The sequence below is a fragment of the Monodelphis domestica genome, chromosome 5 (genome assembly GCF_027887165.1).
Source record: "Monodelphis domestica isolate mMonDom1 chromosome 5, mMonDom1.pri, whole genome shotgun sequence".
Lineage (NCBI taxonomy): Eukaryota > Metazoa > Chordata > Mammalia > Didelphimorphia > Didelphidae > Monodelphis > Monodelphis domestica.
In genome coordinates, this window is record NC_077231.1 from 309,606,540 (window position 1) to 309,626,033 (window position 19,494).

At 41.6% G+C, this 19,494-nt stretch overlaps 1 protein-coding gene across 2 annotated transcripts in view; it reads left to right on the top strand.

The window, feature by feature from the left end:
• HIBADH (3-hydroxyisobutyrate dehydrogenase) overlaps nucleotides 1-19,494 on the top strand; it is a 159,669-nt gene that overhangs the window by 32,839 nt on the left and 107,336 nt on the right. For both annotated transcript variants that reach the window (XM_007505320.2, XM_007505321.3), the window contains exon 4: nucleotides 749-870. In XM_007505320.2, coding sequence (XP_007505382.1) covers nucleotides 749-870 — 122 coding nt within the window. The remainder of the gene's footprint in view (nucleotides 1-748; nucleotides 871-19,494) is intronic.

The window sequence follows — 19,494 nt, forward strand, 5'->3', positions numbered from 1 at the left end:
ATACACTGTTAGAGAAAGGGAACATGCACAATGGACCAATGGAGTTTGCTCTTGGCCCTTTTTATGCTAATTAACCAAGAAGAAAGAAAAAGAAAAACCATAATTCTCTCTGGGATCTTTTGATTCATTGGCCTGATACTTTCCCCTTCAGCTGGTTGGTTTTGTCATTATTTCAAAAAAAGTTGCAATGTTCCAACTCTCTCTGCCCCCCTCCCTCAATCTCTTTCCCTCTCTCTGATTTTCTGTCTCTTCATCTTGTATAGGTTATCTAGGAGAAACTCTGTATGTCGAGGTAACATTTGTACATGTGGCTGATTCAAGTCAAAGAAGCCAGTTTGTCCCATTTGTGCTCACTTTAGTTATGGCCATATCATTTCACTTTAGAAAACCAACATCAGTGAAACTTGCTGCTTCCAATGGTGTATGTGCTTGTCTTTTTTTTTTTTAATTTTTGGAGATTGTGGGAATGACTCGTGTGGGGGAGCACCCTTTAACTTGGCTTAATCTGCTTCAATACTAAGTAGTGGTTCTAAGGCAGAAGAGCAGTAAGTACTAGACAGTGGGGGTTAAGAGACTTGCCCGGGTCACCCAGGTAAACTAGGACATGTCTGAGGTCAGATTCTAACCCAGGACCTCTGTCTCTAGGCCTGGCTCTATCCACTGAGCTACGCTCCCTGATTCCATATGTTTTTAATGTGGCGTATCTATTCAGAATTGGAAATAACAGATATTTTTCTGTATTTCTCAGGAAAGTGAAGAAGGGCTCTTTATTAATAGATTCCAGTACAATTGACCCTTCAGTGTCAAAGGAGCTGGCAAAGGAAGTTGAAAAGATGGGAGCACTTTTCATGGATGCCCCTGTTTCTGGTGGTGAGTAATTAGACATCTGTCTGTCTGTCTTTCCATCTGCTGCCTTCCTGTCTATCTGCCTATCTAAGATAGTAAGAATTTCCCCTCCAGGGCATTTATTCCTCCTTTGGCCCCTGGTCTTAAGGATGGTTCCAGAACACTTTAATTTCCTAGCTGGCCTATTTATATGAAACAGAGTAGCTTCCTGTGCCTCATGCCTTTGGAAGAAGGTAAGTGAAAGGTCATCCCCCAATTTTGGAACTGATGTTCCAGAACAACACAGGGTGAGGCGGGCAGGGACAGCTCATTGATAAGATAACGTGTATTTGATAGACATCCTGTCGTGTGCATCAGCCTTCACACGATTGATGTATTTGGTTTGACTGTGTAGTAATCATAAATGCAGTTAGTCCTACAATTTATTATCTGGAAGCTACCATCAGTTTTTAAAATGGAAAACTGAAGTAATCATTTAGGAAATTTTGGAGTTACCTTGCTTTTTGTCAACTGGTTTTTAGGGATAAATTCAGCAATTGATGCAAAGACCAACATTTCTGAATGCTTCCAGCCCCTTTTTCCTTTCTGCCCACACTGGCAGTCCCTCAGTTCAGAGGTTTGTCACTTCTCCAGTCCATTTTTGCCTCCCACTTCTAACTTCTCTGACCACATAAGGCTCAGACTAGGGCTGGGGGCTGGACCTGTGATTTTAGGGTCACAAGGAACTCCCAGAAGAGGAAATGCTCTCCTCTAATACGGGTTGGCACCTTTTCTGCAACTTAGGTCATTGAGAGTTCCTAGAACCCTGAGAAGTTAACTGGCTGACCCAGTGTCACACAGCCAGCTTGGGCTCAAGTCAGCCTTAACATCAGACTTTCTTGGTACCACAAGGTCAGCTCTCTGCCCCTATGTGAGGCTGTCCCTCATCCTTCATGGATCTGCCAAAATCAGATTCCTGATCCAGAGGACTGACCGTGTTCCCCCGAGGCCCTAAGCCTCTCCTGGGCTTCCTTGTTGCCCGAAGGATTGTGCACTGATGCTTTTCAGATCACCCATCATTCAGCGTTGGTGTCCCTTTCCATTGTAGTTCTCAGCTACCTTCTCAGCCCTTATTTTCTACCCTCCTTTTTACTTTCCACATATTTCAGCCAGACTGAACTGGGAGTTGTTTTCTGACCATATACTGCACTTTGCTGTTACCGTGAATTCATTTAGGCCATCTGTCCTTCATGAAACTGACCCCTGTGTGAGTCCTTTGTCAAGATTGCTCCTTAGCCCGGTCTGGCTTGGGTCATTCTTCTTTGTGGACCCATCGAAGTCACAGACTCGGAGTTCATAAGATCTCAGTGGCCAACCAGGACAACTCGTCCACAGCATTAGAGTTGTGCTTGAAGATTGCAGTGAGGGGTCGTCTTCTTTGGACTCTGCACCTTCTGCTGTTATTCTTAGTTCTTCCCTCTGTGACCGAGGGATCTTTCACACGACAGCCTTTTCAATATGTGAAGACATTTGTCATATCCCTCAAAGACTTCTTTAGGTTAACTATATCCAGTTCCTTCTCCCAGGCTTTGCACTGAGCCCTTTGATCATCCGGGTTACTTTCCTGAGAGCTGTCGTTTTGTCAGCCTCCATCCTAAAGTATCATTCAGACAGTTTAGAATCCACCAAACCGCATCTAACTGGGCTCTCTCCAAGTCCAGTAGAATATAGGCTCCTTGAGGACAGAGGCCTCAGAGGGTGCCTGGCACATAGCAGGAACCTAATTAATTCTTGTTATTTGACCAGTTGATTGGTAATCCAAAGCCTAGCTTGGGATTCTTTGTTAAATACTCTGCTGATATTTAAATATACTATGCTTGAAACTATTCGCTGATTGACTGTCTAATCCTGTGAAAGAAAGGAAGTAGTTTAGCTTAGCATGACTTCAAAAAAAATCTCTGATGCCCTTTTAAAAAAACTTTACTCTCCCTCCCCCATGATTCTCCTAGCGACCCTTGACTAACAAAACTATCCCTAGGAACAAAATAAGTACTGTCTTGGACATGTCTGAAAGTATATGTGCTGTTTGTCCTTATAGAAGACTGCTCTCCATCAAGAGGCAAGAAACATGCCTTGGTGTCAGCCTGACCTCCTCTCAATGAAGCCTCTTCCCTTTCTCAAGAGCCACAGATCCTCTTTTTGAAATCCAGGCTAGAATTTCATCAGGACCCAAGTCAAGATCATTGGCGTAGAATTTACAGATTCCATTTTTCTGTTTTTCTTAAGAAATGGGAACCAATCATATGGCATCTGTTGTTCTTCACAATGAATCAGCTGGTCAGCACCCATTTCTGAAGTATTCTCTATGTACCAGGCACTGGTCTAGACTCTGGGGAGATGATGGTAAGAAGCAAATAGTTTCTGGCCCTCTCTCTAGGGAGACAGCACATGTGTAATCTTTTAAAGAAGGCCATCAGACACACAATAGTCATGACACAGGTTCTTCCAGTGCCCAAGGATGTAGTTGGCTCTGGTGCAGGCCCTGGAGTTGTCTGTGAGGGTGCAGATGGTTTTGTTTTGTCCTCGTGCCCTCAGCCCTTGGCATAGAATATGTCATTGCCAATTAGTTGTCATCTCAATCACCTTTAACCATGTTTGTTGCCTCCTTCCCAGGCCAGTGGTCACTCTCCTTAGAAGAGAGAAGGGAAATAGTGCAGGGCCATTTGTGAGGACTGTGACCTTCTCCCTGTTGCCCAATGTTATCTCATCTACCCACAATGCATGTTGAAGAAAATTCATGTTAGGCAAAATGATAAGAGACTTGATAGAGATGGTTATGAACTAGATGGCATGACTAGGCACCCTAGGGTGGTGTGAGGTTTAAGAAGGTTCTATTTTTCCCTGGCCTGGTCACTTGGGCAGTAGGACCCAATACCTGGACATTTGCTTATTACATTGAGAAACTCTTAAATTCACATTAATTATCTTTATTTTTAGAACTATGTCATTGAGGCCTTTTGTCCCAATGTAGTCACCTCTCACTTCCCTCCAGATTAGACTCCCACCAGTGACAAAAGCAAACCAAAACATCGAATGCAGACATTTTTGTTTATGCCCTTCCTCTGTCCTTTGTGTGTGTAGGTATGATTTGGCTCTCTCTTTTTCAGGTTCCTTTGAGTAATCTTTTTATTTATGTTGTCATGGTCCTTGTACTTAATTTTCCATTTTGTTTCATTTTCTATTTGCCCCACTTTGGAATGAAAAGGGAAATATTTACCTGGTGATATACTTTGGGAAACTGAAAAGAAGGGATTAGAGCTTTGTTTTAGTTCATATTGTCAGATAAGGAAGGCATCAGGGGCCTGGCATTATTACTTAGGATGGTGAGAGACGATGTCCTGGCACTGGGACTCCTTCCACAGAGTCAGGTCACAGCGCTTGGATTACTTTTTATTCGGTGGGAATGACCCAAGTGTTATCTCATATATTTCAGGAGATTTTCTTCTTGCCCTTTTTACATATCAGGGATCTCATCGGGCTACTCAGTTCATTCCTTTCTTTGCTCAGTAAATTGACTGACTGTTCTCCTCCTTTTCAGTGGTTTCCTCAATGATGCCATGCCAGGTGTTACATGCAGGTCATCAATAGGGTCATCCTGGAGCCTGCTTCCACCCACCATGGACTTTCCAACACCCCTTGAGTTATGTATCATCTTGGTCATGTGGTCATTGTGCTTTGGGGTTTGGATTGTGATAGCAATGCTGGGACACCACTGAAGCTGCAGAGTGTTCTGGGCTGGGCCTGACTCAGGCCAGTCCCTTGGTAGTTTAGGATTCATATCAAAACAGAAGGAGACATTCTAACTTATTTAATAGTTAACAAGGAGATTTTCTTTTTTAACCACAGCAGAAGAATCTTCAATAAGGATAGGCATTGAAGCATCATTCTTGTGGCTTCAGCTAATTTTTGATATCTCTCTCATCCAAGTTACCTGTTGTGATCCATCCGTCAGGTATTAGAGCTCCTGATATTTCCTCTGGCTCCTCTGTACTTCAACAATGGCAGGAATCTGAGCCTTTAAGTCTCCTGAATCATTCAAATCTCAAGGAAGTTCTTAATACCTTTTTAAGAAGGAATGGCCCAAACTTGAATGAAGGGAAGGGGTTAGGATGGTGCCTCTGCCACTACTACCTACCATACAAAGGGACGCTGTTGTTGTTGGGGATAATTTAGAGTCATTAAGAGCACCGAATGGCTACTAAATGAAATCTAGCCAGATCCCTTCCTCAGTTTGTCCCAAACAATTATCCATCTGTTGTGCTTGTCCAAGGCACTTTCATTGATGGACTAATTTGGGCATCCCAGCTGGTTGTGTTATTAAAGTTTTGGCAATCAACATTTTTCATCCATATTATTTTTTTATTGTGAATGGGTTATTTCAGTTTCTTTTACATTAGTCCAAATTTTGCCAAGGAGGTTTTGTATAATGATCAGGGGCTTTCTGAGCTTAATTATAATGTCTTCTACAAAAAGTAGCTTTTGAAAGATTGAAGATTTTTTTCATTGAACCTCATGCTGGACACTTTCCATAATACTTATGGCAAACATAAATGCTTGACCCCTGTTGTTGCTAGGATTCAGCAGTTTGTTCCACAAGTCTATAATTCTGCTGTTCTGGAGTCCTGTATAATTTTGAGTTTCACAAGAGAGTCTGAAGAGACCCTTGACAGCTGAATTTTCTTTAGTGAACCAAATGCTTTCTTAAAATAATTACATGAGAATCTCATATTTGCTGTACTTGTCAGTCAGTAACCAAAAAAGATGTAATCTTCTAGAGAAATTCCCCAGAAGCCATGAGTTTGAGCCCTACCTTGCCACTTACTATCTCTGAGACTCTGACCAAGTTCCCTGACTGGGCTCTGTTTGAGTTTCTTCAGTTGTAAAGTGGGTAGTATGATAGCTGTGCTATGCCCCTTCTAGGATCAGATGAGCATATGGAGAGGGATAGGTGAACTTACAGGGCTCTAGGAGCCATCAATGGAGAGGCAGCTGGGGGTGGTGCAAGAGTGGGGCCACTGATCCTTACCTTTGGACCTGGGGGCTCCCCACACAGTGACTTAGGTTTAAGATGTAATATCACCTAGCTTTGATTGTATTTTTACTTATTTTAAAAAAAGATTTCCCAATTTCATTTTAATTTAGTTCCTGCCATACTTGGGAATGCTGTAGGCTGTTTGTTTAACATCTCTGCTGTAGTGAATAGAGTGGAGGACATGGAGTCATGAATACCTGGGTTCAAATCCTGCCTCTGAAAGGAGTTGTGCCATCAATGGGAAATGACCCAGCTTTATCAATTTCAAATAATTCCCTGAGAGTTCTAAATAGGTCACAATGTGCTTTGGTGGAAGGCATCCCCATGCCTCTGAAATAACAGATCCTTGATGATGGGTGTCTTGTTATCAGCTTAGCCTTCTCGTCTGCAGTGGAGTTCAAATAGAAGGAGTCCTGGGACAAGGTGCTTTGCCATTATTCTTTTAAATACAATGTTCTTTGGACTGTTGCACAGGCAGATAAAGTAACTGCTTTTGATAAATAAAAATCACAGGCCACAAGCGTGTCTTCTGGAGACTCACAAAAGGCTCTTGGAGTCAGTAGGAGAAAGGAGAATGTTGATACCACACACCTCATCTGTTTCCGTACAGTTTCAAGTTCCTCTGTGAGAACTTTTATTGGAAAACTTTTTATTCTACAGGATTTGGAGTATATTGCGATTTTGTACAGTGGCATCTTTTAAAATCCTCTCCTGTTTAGATGAATCTCCATTAGGTCGGCCTGATTGTGGGCAGCTCTTTTGCCTGTGGTAGTGGCCTTGTTTCACTACCACTTATTTGTTGATTTTTTAAGGATATTTCTAGGTCTGCAGCTGCTTAATGGGGCTTTGTCATCTGTTAGATGTCACCAAAAGGTGACAAGCTTTTGATGTCTAAATCCAGCCAGTCAGGTTTGGCTCGACATTGGGTAGATGCTCAATTTTTGTTGGCTGCATCAAGAGGTTGCTCAGTTGCTACTTTTCCCTTCATAACCTGCATTAATCAATGAACCTTGGCTTCTTACAGATGATTTGTCTGTAATTTCTTTCTTTTTTTAAAAAAATAAACCCTCACCTTCCATCTTGGAATCAATACTGTGTATTGGCTCCAAGGCAGAAGAGTGGTAAGGGCTAGGCAGTGGAGGTTAAGTGACTTGCCCAGGGCCACACAGCTGGGAAGTGTCTGAGGCCAGATTTGAACCTAGGACCTCCTATCTCTAGGCCTGACTCTCAATATACTGAGCCACCAAGCTGCCCCTTTGTCTATAATTTCTAGTTTTACTTTTTCAATTCTGCTGTTTGCTCCCTGTGTGACCATAAGTCAATCTTTCAAATCCTCTATTTTTTTAAATTTTAGAAAATTGAAGAAGTTAGGCTGTAAGGTCCTTGCTAGCTTAAATCTAGGATTCTTCGATTTCATCTCACGTTTTAATAAATATGATCTCCACAGACCAACTCCCCCCCACCCCCCAAAACCCTTAACTTCTGTCTGAGTATCAATTCCAAGACAGAGGAAATTGGGATTAAGTGATTTGCCCAGGGTCACATAGCTAGGAAGTGTCTGAGGCCAGATTTTAATCCAGGACCTCCTGGAGTCTCCAGGCCTGGCTCTATCCACTAAGTCACTAGTTGCCCTTCACAGACCAACTTTTTAAAGATTTTATATCTTTAACCACTTTGGTGGAACACTTTGATGAGTTATTAGCAACATTTTTTGGGGGGGGAGGGTAAAAGCATCATTTGTAATCTTTTATTTTTTTATTTTATTTTTTAAAATCCTTACCTTCAATCAATAGTGTGATTGGATCAAAGGCAGAAGAGCGGGAAGGGCTAGGCAGTGGGGGGTTAAGTGACTTGCCCAGGGTCACCCAGCTGGGAAGTATCTGAGGTCAGATTTGAACCCAAGACTTCCTGTCTCTAGGCCTCACTCTCAATCCACTGAGCCACCTAGCTGCCCCCTATAATCCTTTCTCATGGATACTTTCTCTCTTTTGAAACTTTTTAAAAATGGATTCCTGAGTCTTTTTAGACAGACATATGTGGCACCATGTGCAGCAGCCTTTGTTTATAAGTCAGGTCCAGTCCCCACTTCTTTAGGTCTGACCCCACTCTTGAGCTTTTTATCTTCTGTAAATGGCACTTCAGGCATCTAGGGAAAAAGGTACAAATGGGATGGCAGAGAATCTTTTTTTTAAAAAGGTGAATATTTTATTGATTTTTTTAAACATCTCGACATTTCCCAATAGAGAACCTATTTTATTTCATGTCTATGTGTTGCTCTTTCCAGTTTTTCCTAAAAATGCTTTTGAGAGTCCAAGTAAGTTGGACACGTTGCTGTCTCTAAGAGCTTATTTTTGCTGTTCTCATTTCCTTACTCCATAGGGTTAGGGTCAGATGACCCTGTCAGTCTCTCAGTCAGTCAATAAACATTAAGGGCTTATTAGGTTCTAGGCACTCTGCTAAGTGCTGAGAATAGAAAGGGGCAGAAGACAGTCCTTGCCCTTGAGTAGCTCACAGTCTAATGGGGAACACGGTATGCAAACATCTATGAACAAATAGGGTATAAACAGGATAAACTGGAAGTAACCACCTGAGAAAAGGCACTAGAATGAAGAGGAGTTGAAGGAGGCTTCCTGTAGAAAGTGGGGTTTTAGTTGGGCCTTGAGGAAAGCCAGGATTTAGAGATAAGGAAGAACATTCTAGGCAAGGGTAACAGCCATTGAAAATGCTCAAAATTGGAGCAGAAATTATTATTATTAATAACAACAAGATATAGCATTTATTTAGCACTCTAAAATTTGGAAAGCACTTTACAAATTGTATCTCATTTTATCTTCACCTCAACCCTAGTAGGCATTCTTATTCCCATTTTTACAGAAGTGGGAACTGAGGCAGAGGTTAATTGACTGGGGCCACACAATTAGTAAGTGCCTGAATCAGAATTTGTATTCAGGCCATCCAGATTCCAAGTTCTGTGTCCTGTCCACTGTACCACTTCTAGCCTAGGTGCATGTAAAAAATTTATTAGGCACTCACTATGCCAGTTTACAAATATTTTTTAAAAATGAGCTAGCCATTGCCCTCAAGGAGCTCACATTCTAATAGACCATATATATATATATAGTTAACAGCTGATAATCTTTACTTATATGTATTCCTTACAGTGCGATTACTGAAATTTGTTCAATATTTTCTATGATGCTATTGCTTTGCATGAATAATTGATAATTATTTAGAATAATTTTTTAATCAGTTTGACTCTGTTCTCTTAGAAGCCCTACCAGAGTACTGAGTTATTCAAATGATTTTCATTAGCTGATAAATTCTAGATTTGCTTAGACATAATCTTCCTTGGGGGGTTTTGTTAGCATCTTGAAATAAGTTGTGCTTGGTATTTATCTTTGCAGTTAGTTTTTGAAAAAAATTCTCTCAAAAAGCCCCTCTTTTCATGAAAAGTCTAATATAATAAAAATGCTTGTAAATAAATCTTAGTCATAAAATTGCCAGAAAATGTTTCCCAGAATGGGGAAAATTGGCAGCTTTCCTTGTGCTCCAGGTGCAGTAGTTATTTTGTGTTGGCAGTTTGCATTTATGTCTGGTCAGTGAAAGCTTTCATTTTTAATCAGATCTGAAAGTATTTATTTACCAGGTAGCATTGTAAATACTACTCTGTGGATGTCATAGTGGAATCTTTTTTGGTATCAGTGGCCAAAAGCTGTCCTGAGTCAACCACGAAATAGGTTCTTAGTGAAATACAAAGACATCCAGTTCTGTTTTTATGCCTATTCACCCCCCCCCCCCCAACCACCCATGATGGGACACAATTCTCTCTTTTTAGGTCAGGGTGTTGAGCCATTTACTTCAGTGCCTCACCTAGACCAAAAAATACATGGAGCAATGTTTTGGAAGCTGGAGATTCAAAGGCAGAAACGAAATAACCCAAGCCCTCAAGCAGCTTAGATTCTGCTGGTTGCAGTATTTCCACATGTAAATAAATTAAAAAAGCATATACACAGTGGTAATTTCAAGAGTAAAAGAGGCTTATCAATGGGAGCAGAGTTTGGTGGGCAGAAAAAGCCTGAGGCTGTTTTTTTGGGAAAAGTTTTTACGGTTAGAATTTTCCTGGAGAAAGCTGGGGACTATCTGAGGTGTGGGTGAGGCAGAGGCATAGGATAAGGACTTAGAAGGGAGTCTGCAGGGGAGAACTGATCAGTGTATGTTCTGTGAAATACAACCAGAAAGGTAGGTGGGAGCCAAAGAATGGACCTGGTGAGCTCATCCATTACCTGGGTCCTGTCTGTGGCCAAGGCTATGACTTGCCTTTCTACCTTTCACTGATCTGAACCTCTCCTTTTCACAGCAATGAGTGTTTTATTTAAGTGTTTACTCTCTGCCAGGCACCCTGCTAAGCTGGGGACAAGCAAGAATATGGAAAGTCCCTGCTCTCAAGGACTTTGTCTTCTAAAGGCAAGACCATGAGAAAAGAAGCTCAAAATGGGGAGGAGAGAAGGCTCAGGACACAATGGAGAAGTCCAGCTCTAGGGAGTGTTGTCTAGTGGGAAGCCTCAGTGAGGGAGTTTCTGGGAGAAATTGCCTTCCACCCTCCAGGTTCTTGCTGTCTTGACCTAGCAGCACTCTGACCTGATCATCCATCTTCTCTGAGGATGGAGAAGGATTCACAGTCCTCCCAACTGAATCTGCTGTAGATTTTGATGATCTAAACTCAACTTAGCCCTCACCCAAAAATCATAGAGTGAGATCTGGGTAGAATCATAGAGAGTGTCTAGTCTAACACCTTCATTTCTTCTTCTTAAAAATTTTTTTTTTGCCATAGTATTCATTTTTGTGAGTAGTCTTATAAAACACAAAACCCCATTTTGGTTTTATAAGAATATTCACTTATAAAAATGAATAATATGGAAATATGTTTTGCATGGTAATCCATATATAATCCAGATTGAATTGCTTGCCAGCTCCAGGAGGGGGGAAGGAAGAAGGGAAGGAGACAATATGGATCATATAACTTCAGAAAACTTATGTGGAAATTTGTTATTAAAATTAAAAAAAAACCTCAAACCCCAAAACATAAACTCAAATAAACAACTAAAAAACCATCTGCTTTCATCTTTATTTTGACTGCAACAGTTCTTTCTCTTGAGGTGGATAGCATTCTTTGTCATAAATCCATCAGAATTGTCCTGGATTGCCAATAATTGCTAAGTTTCTCACAGTTGATCATTGCACAGTATTGCTGTTAGTGTGTACAATGTTTTCCTGGTTCTGCTTAGTCCACTTTGCATCAGTTCATGTAGGTCTTTCCAGCTCTTTCTGAAGTCATTGGTTCATCATTTCTTATAGCACAATAGTATTCCATCACCATCATATTTCACAATTTGTTGAGCCATTTCCTAGTTCATGGTCATCTCTTCAATTGCCAGTTCTTTGCCACCACAAAAAGAGTAACTATAAATATTTTTGTACAAGTAGGTCTTTTCCCCCCTTTTTAGGATCTCCTTGGAACACAGACCTAGCAGTGGTATTATTGGATCAAAGAGTATGCATTGTTTTATAGGCCTTTGGACATAGTTCCAAATTGCTTTGCAGAAAGTTAGATCAGTTCATAGTTCCACCAGCAATGCATTAATTAACACCTTTATTTCACAGACAAGGAAACTGAGGTCTGGAGAGCCTATGATTTTGCTCATGATCACATTTAGTACAAAGATGGGCGAGAGTCAAATCCAGGTTCTCTGGCTCCTGGTCCAGTGTTCTGGCTATTGTACCCTACTTCCTGTCATACTCTGCTTAGCTTTTCTAAACTTTCTTTTGATTTCTAAGTCCTATAACAACAACAATAACTAACGCTTATGTTGGGCTTTACTTTCTGCAAAGTGCTTTTTACATATGCTGTATCACTGGATCCTCACAATGACTCTGAGAAATAGGTTTTGTTGTTATCCCCATTTTACAGATGGAGGCTGAGAGGTTACCCAACTTTCCCAGGGTCACACATTTTAGTAAGAGTCTGAGGCAGGATTCAGGTCTTCTTGGCTCCCAAGTCAATTGTTCTTTCTACCCTTTTTTTCTCTATAAGCAGAGGGCTGACCCTCTTATTTTAAGAAGAAAACAGAAGCTCTCTCTTTTTTTTTCTTCTGCACTTTGCTCCTAAAAGCCCATATCTATTCTTTCCTCCTTTGTTCCAGGCCCTGAGGAAAAGGTGGTTTTTTTCCTTCCCAAAGCCAAGGATCCTTTGATCCAATCGCCTCCCTTCTTCACCAGGGATATAGCTTTTTAGTTGTTCTCTCCTTACTCTACTGTTGTCTTCATTAAATAGAATCAGGCTCCCCTGTCCCACTCAATTAATAAACATTTATTAGCACCTGTTGTCATCCTATAACACTCCAACTTTTTGCTGACAAAATTGGCCATCTCCGTTTACCTCCTCACTTGCCACTTTTCAAATCTTTGCTGTTTGGCTTTTGACCTACATACTTGACTGAAACCGCTTTCTTTTAGGTTCTCAGTTGTTAATTCTGAAGAGTTTTCTCACTCTTCAGCCTTCTTGACCACTCTGCAGCTTTTTTACCTTGACCTCTGTTTTCTAGGCTAGACCAAACCTTCAGTCCAATAAACATGTTACAAAGCACTGTAAAGGGTACTGGGGGGTCCAAAGACACAGAGTTTGATCCCGGGCCTCAGGAAGCTTGCCTTCCACAGAGAAGTAGAAAGCAGTTTCAGAAGAGAGAGATAGCTATAAGAAGGATCTTGTGACCCATGACCCAAGTTTTAGGAAAAGTTAGGCCTTCTGGAAGCTCTCTTCCTTTGGCTTCTGAGACCCTCCTTACTCCATGTCTGACTGCCCCCCCTGGGTTTTTTTTGGTGGGTCACCATCCATATTCAGACTTTCACCACACATGGCCCCCAAAGGTCAGTCTTAACCACTCCCTTCCCCATCTCCTTCTGCCCTTGTGGTTTGGATGATCATCTTTGGATGGTTGTTGTCATCTCAGCCTCAGCATGCCCAAGATGGAATTTATCTTTCCTCCATACTTGCCCTCCAGAGTTCCCTGGTTATACTGATGATTCCACCATCCCGATGCTGCCTGATGATTGAGGCTGAGGCCTGGTGGGTTATAGAGACATGAGGTTTGTTGGAGATACACGTCCTCTCATCCTACACTTGGCCATTTTTGGGCCCAGGGCTCATCCCAGTATTGAGTAACTTGTTTCCCCTAGAGTAGTGGGGCTGGTGGGGGGGTCTTTGGGCTTGGAATGGACCCTTTTGTTCAGATTTCAGCTGCTTCTTTTGAAACATGAGGGTGTTGGGCAAGATGATCTGTCAGGCCTGTTGGAGCTCCAGAATCCAGTGATTTTAAATGAGCTTTTAGCCTGCAACAAAGAGAGGGCTTTGTTATGATCGAAATGTTATTTATGATGGTAACAGTGACCACTATCAGACGTGTGTACTTTTCATGACATCTTCCTGTGATGTTCCTAAATTTTTTCAGTTGGCTCCATGTATGGGCTTATTCTATACTGTTGAGTCCCTCACAAAACACGCACTCTGGATGTAGGATAGTAATAACTAACTTCAGTTTAAGAAATGTTTATTGTGTCTTCTACGTGGCCACCATGTGGCCCTCAGCTTTAGTTAATGTTTTTATACACCTTTCTGGAAAAATAAGTTTGGCTGAGAGTAGTAGAGGATCTTGCCAGGGTCAGAGAGCTTGAAGTTGGACAGATTAAGATGGAATCGTTCTCAAACTCTTCCCTATAGAGTGTGAAATCAAAAACTTAGTGTTATAGCAAAGTATTTCAGGCCAAAGAGTCTCCAAGAGCATCCTTTCCCAGCTGAAGCAGTGGGAATGAATCTTGAGGTATTCACTGATTGCCAGAGACCTTGTGTGGAAACAGACAACTGCACTGTCTCTTTGTGTGAAGCAAGGTTCAGAGCAAATAGCTGAGCATGTATGTGTATGAAGAGATGCTCATAGATTTAACATTTATCGTATAGGTTAGTTCGTTGGGTCCATTCTGTAGTTTGAGAGATTTCTAGAATATCAAGCAGGAGGCAGCAAAGCTCATTAAGTAGTTTGCATTTAACAAGCTATGAAGAATTTCAAGTATGACTTGCTTGCTAAATTTTTAAGGGTAAAAGCCGCTTATAGACTTGAGTTAGATCTATGCCATCATTGTTTTAAAAATAAAGTGTTCAGTCTTGGCCTTTTACTGTTGCCTCAATCAGATACCTCCAGTTTTTCCACCCTCCCTCTATCTAATTTATGGCAAAGGGTCCACAAAAACGAAAATAATTGCTATTTTGGCACCTTATTGGGCCATTATAGTTAAGGGTCTGTTGGCATTTCCATTTGAAACCTTTCTTAGGTTTATAACTTGGCAATTTTACTTGGCTTCAGGCAGAAACATGCTATTTGTATCTCAAAGCAAATTCTTTTACCAAATTTCATTTGACTAAACTTGGCCTTACTTTATATTATACATGAGGGGAAGGAGGGTTATCTATGGCTGTTTTCTATTTCTCTCCACTCTTTTAGCATAATATGATACTGTTAGAAGACAACAGTGTATTATTAGTTATTATTAACATCATTAGCTAATATAGTTGTTAGCTACAGTTGTTAAATGTAAAAATTTAAGTTTCCTTTCTCTTGAAAAAGTACTCTTGTATTAGCACCCATTAAATTATCCTCAAAGCTTTAAAATCTTACTATACAGAAGACTTTTGTGATTTACTTCTAGTGATTATTCCAGTTGATGATTCTTAATTGTTTAAATTGAAGCAGTATTAGGTAGCATTGAAATTTATTGCTGCATCCTAGAATTATCCCAGCTGCAAAAATAATTATTAAAATTAGCATTATCTTTTCTGTACGGGTTCAATTTTGTCCTAGAAATAAAAAACTCTTAGGAAAAAAATTAATTTGTTCTGCTGTTTTGTATAGTAGGCAGGTCCATTCTTTTTAATTTAAGACATCAACTAAAATGCAGTGAAATTCTTTGTATCATAGTGACTAATGTTTTCTCATAACATACTTTTTTTCTTTTGTTTCTCTTACATTTCTTCTTTTGGTAACATTATATAGTCCTAGATTTTCCATTGCATTTTCTATATTCTGTTCTATTATCTGAGAAAGATACAGTAAATAATTCTAAAGGCAGACAGATCCCTCTGCAGCAATTAGCTTTTGTTGCCAATGGAGGAAGTCCTCTCCATCAGCTTTCAGCCTTGAGTCTTTAAAAATATTGTTAATAAGTACTTCATACCAATAAAAATGACTACTGCCCAAGATAAGATTGTTTAGGGAGTTTTAATAATCTGTTTTTTGAGAAGATTGTGAGAGGTTTGGACTCAGGTTTTGTTCTATCATTATTACTGACTGAAAGCATTATTTCAATTCATTAATTTCTCTTGATATACTTTCTGTCTATTTGCATTTCCCATTCTCCTAAATTGGAAGCCCCATTTCAAATTGCAAAGCAGTTTCCTAACTTGTAATAATTAGGAGGATTACTACCCTACCACTACTAAGATTTGTCCTGTGGAGGGACATGGCTCTCTACCCTCCCTCCCCTCTAACTTCCCTCTCCACCCCCCAGATACTTAGACTGGGAAGCATGTGAATAAGGCAGGGGTCCAGCCTGAAGTTTAAACCCAGGGAATTTTTAATGTCCTGTAATTGCCACTCAGGATGTAGGACAGACCAGACCCAACTGGGTCTGTTTGTGTAATGCGAGATTGGCTACCATTTTTAGTAGATAGATGTAGGGTCTAACAAATAAATCTCCTACAGATACTCATTATATGTAGTTTATTTTTCTATCAATGACCAGTGGTTTCTAAACAGTTTGAAATGATTTTCCATGTATTGGGTGTATTTTATGTCTAGTTGTCTTTGGTATGATCCCTAAAAGGGAAGGAGATTAGGAATTTTACAAGTCTGCCTGCCATGAGTCAAATCATCACCCATTAGTTTTCTTCTTATTTCTTTAAATGTTTTTGATGTGGCCAAGAAACGTCCAAATGTCAGTATTAGGGGATGAAAGTGTGTGTTTGGGGAGGGGGAATGAGTCTTTCTATTTCTGTTTCTTGTAGAATTCTGATTCCATTTTACTCACTTGGCTTGTGGACTTTAAAATTTTAAATGCACATTTTAATTGCAGCCCCCAGTTCATTGCCAAGTTAGATAGCATGGCAGACAAGTGCATTATGAGTGCTCCTCTATCTTGAAGTGACCGGAGCCTGACCTGAGTGGAGAGGTTTTGTGTGTTTACCCCAGATTCTATGTTGGCAGTTCCTCTGCACTGCCTCAGTCTTAGAATGAGGACACTTCTCGTGGCAGTGGATTAGCCTTTCTTCAGGCCTGAAGAATACCAAGAATTCACTTTTCTTTTTTGAGGTTGTAACATCATAAAATAAAAATAGAGAATGGTTGTGTCCCTTCTTAAACATGTAGAAATAGTCCTAGATAATTTTGATTGAAAGAAATGAAGGAGTTTGGGCTTAGAACAGTTGATGATAAATCTGTACCTCATTTTCCTATTTTTCACTCTATACTTTAGGAGTCATACCTTTTTCTTAGGAGTAATACCAGCTGTTTAATGTATGATCCATATTTTAAAGGAATAGGGTATTGGCATACATTAAAATACTTAATTGGCTTTTCCAGCCAAGTCAGGTTAATAAAATTTTTTTAAAGGGAGAGAAATAAAATGTCCCCCCTCCCCCCTGCTTTACAGGATTTTATTAACCCTTTACTCTAGGCCATCACAGTGTTCCTCCAATGTCTTTTCATTAGACAAGCAGCTTAAAGAAACAGAGGGGAAGGATTACTTTTGGGCAATTGTCAGGTGTCTACAGTTAAGCCGTTTTTAGAGTGAGCTCCTTTAAAGTGAAATCTGGGCCAGGAGTGCTGCCTTATTGAAAAAGGAGCAGAAGCTCTGGAGAAGGAAGGGTGTGATGGTGCTACTACATAGATTTCATTTTTAAAACTGCTCATAATAGCTCATGGCATGCTTTTAAGAAACTTTCCTGAGCCAGTGGGGGTCTGGGCAGCTTTATCTTCTGGTGCTTGGCTGGACTCTCCTTTTCAGCTCTGGCCCAGTGTCCCGGTGGGTGCTGTGTGAGTGACCGGGCCTGGCTTTCCCAGCCCCGCTCGTGTCCCAGGGCTCTAGCCAAGAGAATTCCTCAGACTGTGGGCCATGGAATACTTTGGGGCTCCTGACAGGAGGCATTTTCCCCTTCCTAATTCCATTGTCCTCTGCAGTTTTCCCTGGTAGTTTGGACTGGAAACTGTAAAGTTAAACTTTTTGGAATCGTTACTGCCCCAAGTGGGAATATAAACCATATTGAACAAAATTTATTTAGCCATTAAAAAGTCACCCTCCAACTATAGTTAATTAGTTTACACTATGACATCACTTCTGGTGGGGAGCGGCCTGGAGTGCAGCGGGAAGAGCTGGCCCAGGTGAGGCTGGCCCCCGCGCTGGCGGCTTTGAGATAATGATGAGTTTAAATTTCCTCTTAGAGCTAAGTGAGAATAAAACTGGAGGCAATAAAGAGTCGGGGCCAAAGCCATTAAATGGAAAAGCTGGGAATTCTCCAGCTCTTGACTTAAATTGTTTGTTTATCAGCTGGCGTCTAGTCTGGAGTCAAGAGCTGGAGATTTCTATCTGGGACAGAACTTTGAAACTCTGGCCGGACACTTTCATTTTAACTCAAGGTAACCTGAGTTTATGGCTTTGGCTTTAAAGATTACTAATGATTTACTCATTTCCTTACCATTTAACCAGGGCGGACTTTTTCCCAGGAAGGGATCTGTGTTTATTTAGGGCCTTTGTCTGCGGAGGGATTAAAAGGAAGCCCACCAGCATTGTGAACTTGATGGTAATAAAAGGTCACCAAAACACGCCGTAAAAACCTTCTGACCATGGAATTAATTAGACAGTGTAATTTTACAAAGCCCCACTCCGGCCGCGCCGTGGCTCCGCGGCCAACCCCACCCGGGCCTTCTGGCCGCCTGCTTTCCAGAAATGGGACAGGGGCGAGCCCGGCCCCTCCGGCCTTGGGAACGGGCATCCCTGGCGGCCGGATGGGGAGGCGAGGACGAGGCTGCCCCACGGGCCGGAGCTGTGGGGGCCGCCAGGGGGCGTCCGATGGCAGCCAGAGCCAGGCCACCCTCCCGGCTCCAGAGGCTGGAAGCCTCGGACACTGCTGCACTTGGGGAGTGAAGGGGGTGCCGCGTGTCCGGAAGACCGAGTCAAAGGGGCCTTTGGGAATTGGGAGCGGGACGCTGAGGGGAAGCAGCAGCCTCTGACCTGGGGCGGGCGGGCGGGCGCGCCCTTGTTCAGCCTAAGGAGCGAGTGTCTCCAGGCAGCAAGAGGGGGGAAAGGGCCCCCAGAGCTTTGTTGCAAAGAAGCATCTGAGGCCAGGCTCGAGGGGAAAATGCAGGAAAGGGTGGAAACCCCCCAAATGGTTGGGTAACCCTTGCGGAATTGGGGCCTGCTGGAGAAACCGAACGGAACAGGCAAAGGCGACATTGAGTTGACTTTATTTAAAATTGCATTCACTCTACAGGCAGACAAGTTTAAGCCTAAATTCTGGTCATTTATCAGATGGTAGGAAGTGCCGCCCATCTGCCTCTTCCCAGAGGATTCTTAATGTGCAGAACCTGTGTAAGCACAGTATTTGTTTTCAGAGTAAATGCCTGACCTCCCACCTGAAGAGCAAAGCTCCCCCCCCTTTTGGAATTACACTTTAAATAATTTTTCATGGAATGTTTGGGGATCAGAGATAAAATATAAAATCTGAGGCTTTAAAAAAAAGACTTAAAACAGGTTTCTTCTGTTTTTAAAATTCAGATATTTTCTATGTAAAAGGGGCTAAAGCAGAAAGAAAGAGTGCCTTTTGGCCTTTAATATTAAACTTTTCAACTTGATCCAATGGTCTGCCTCCTAGCTTTGCCTGCACTGATCCAGCTACTTACTGAACAGCTAAAAGCAGAGCTTGTTTGGGGTTTAGATTGTGCCTCCCACTTCTTGTGTTAGGATGCCTCTCCTGGGCTTTTGTGAGAGATGAGGTGAACGTTTAAAACTATCAAATTTGACACACTCAACTGGCTTTGTGACAACTGTGCCTGCTCTCTGTCAAAGTAATGGAGTTGGCCCAGATATTGGAACCCGGGACACTGTACAGGGCACACAGGCTGATTCTGGGCTGAGGAGTCGCCATCACTGTGTTTTCTTGTTTGAACTTCATTTCTTGCCAGAAGGCTATATGGCTTGCCTGGGGGCAAAAATGGAGGGGGGGAGAATAGACTGATCACATTGTAAAATAAAGTTCAGATCCATTAAGGTAGGCATGATTTAGGAATGTAGAACTTGAATTTTTGGCTTTCTCCGAATAATAGGAAAGAGTGCTAGGGTGAGTGAGGGTGGCCCCGGGAATCCAGAAAAGAAAGGCAGAGAAAGGAAACCAGAGCCCTACCTAAATTATTTTTCTTTTTGAGAGTGGAGAAGAGGTTAACCAGAAAGACTAGAAAATGGAGATAAAAGTACTTTTC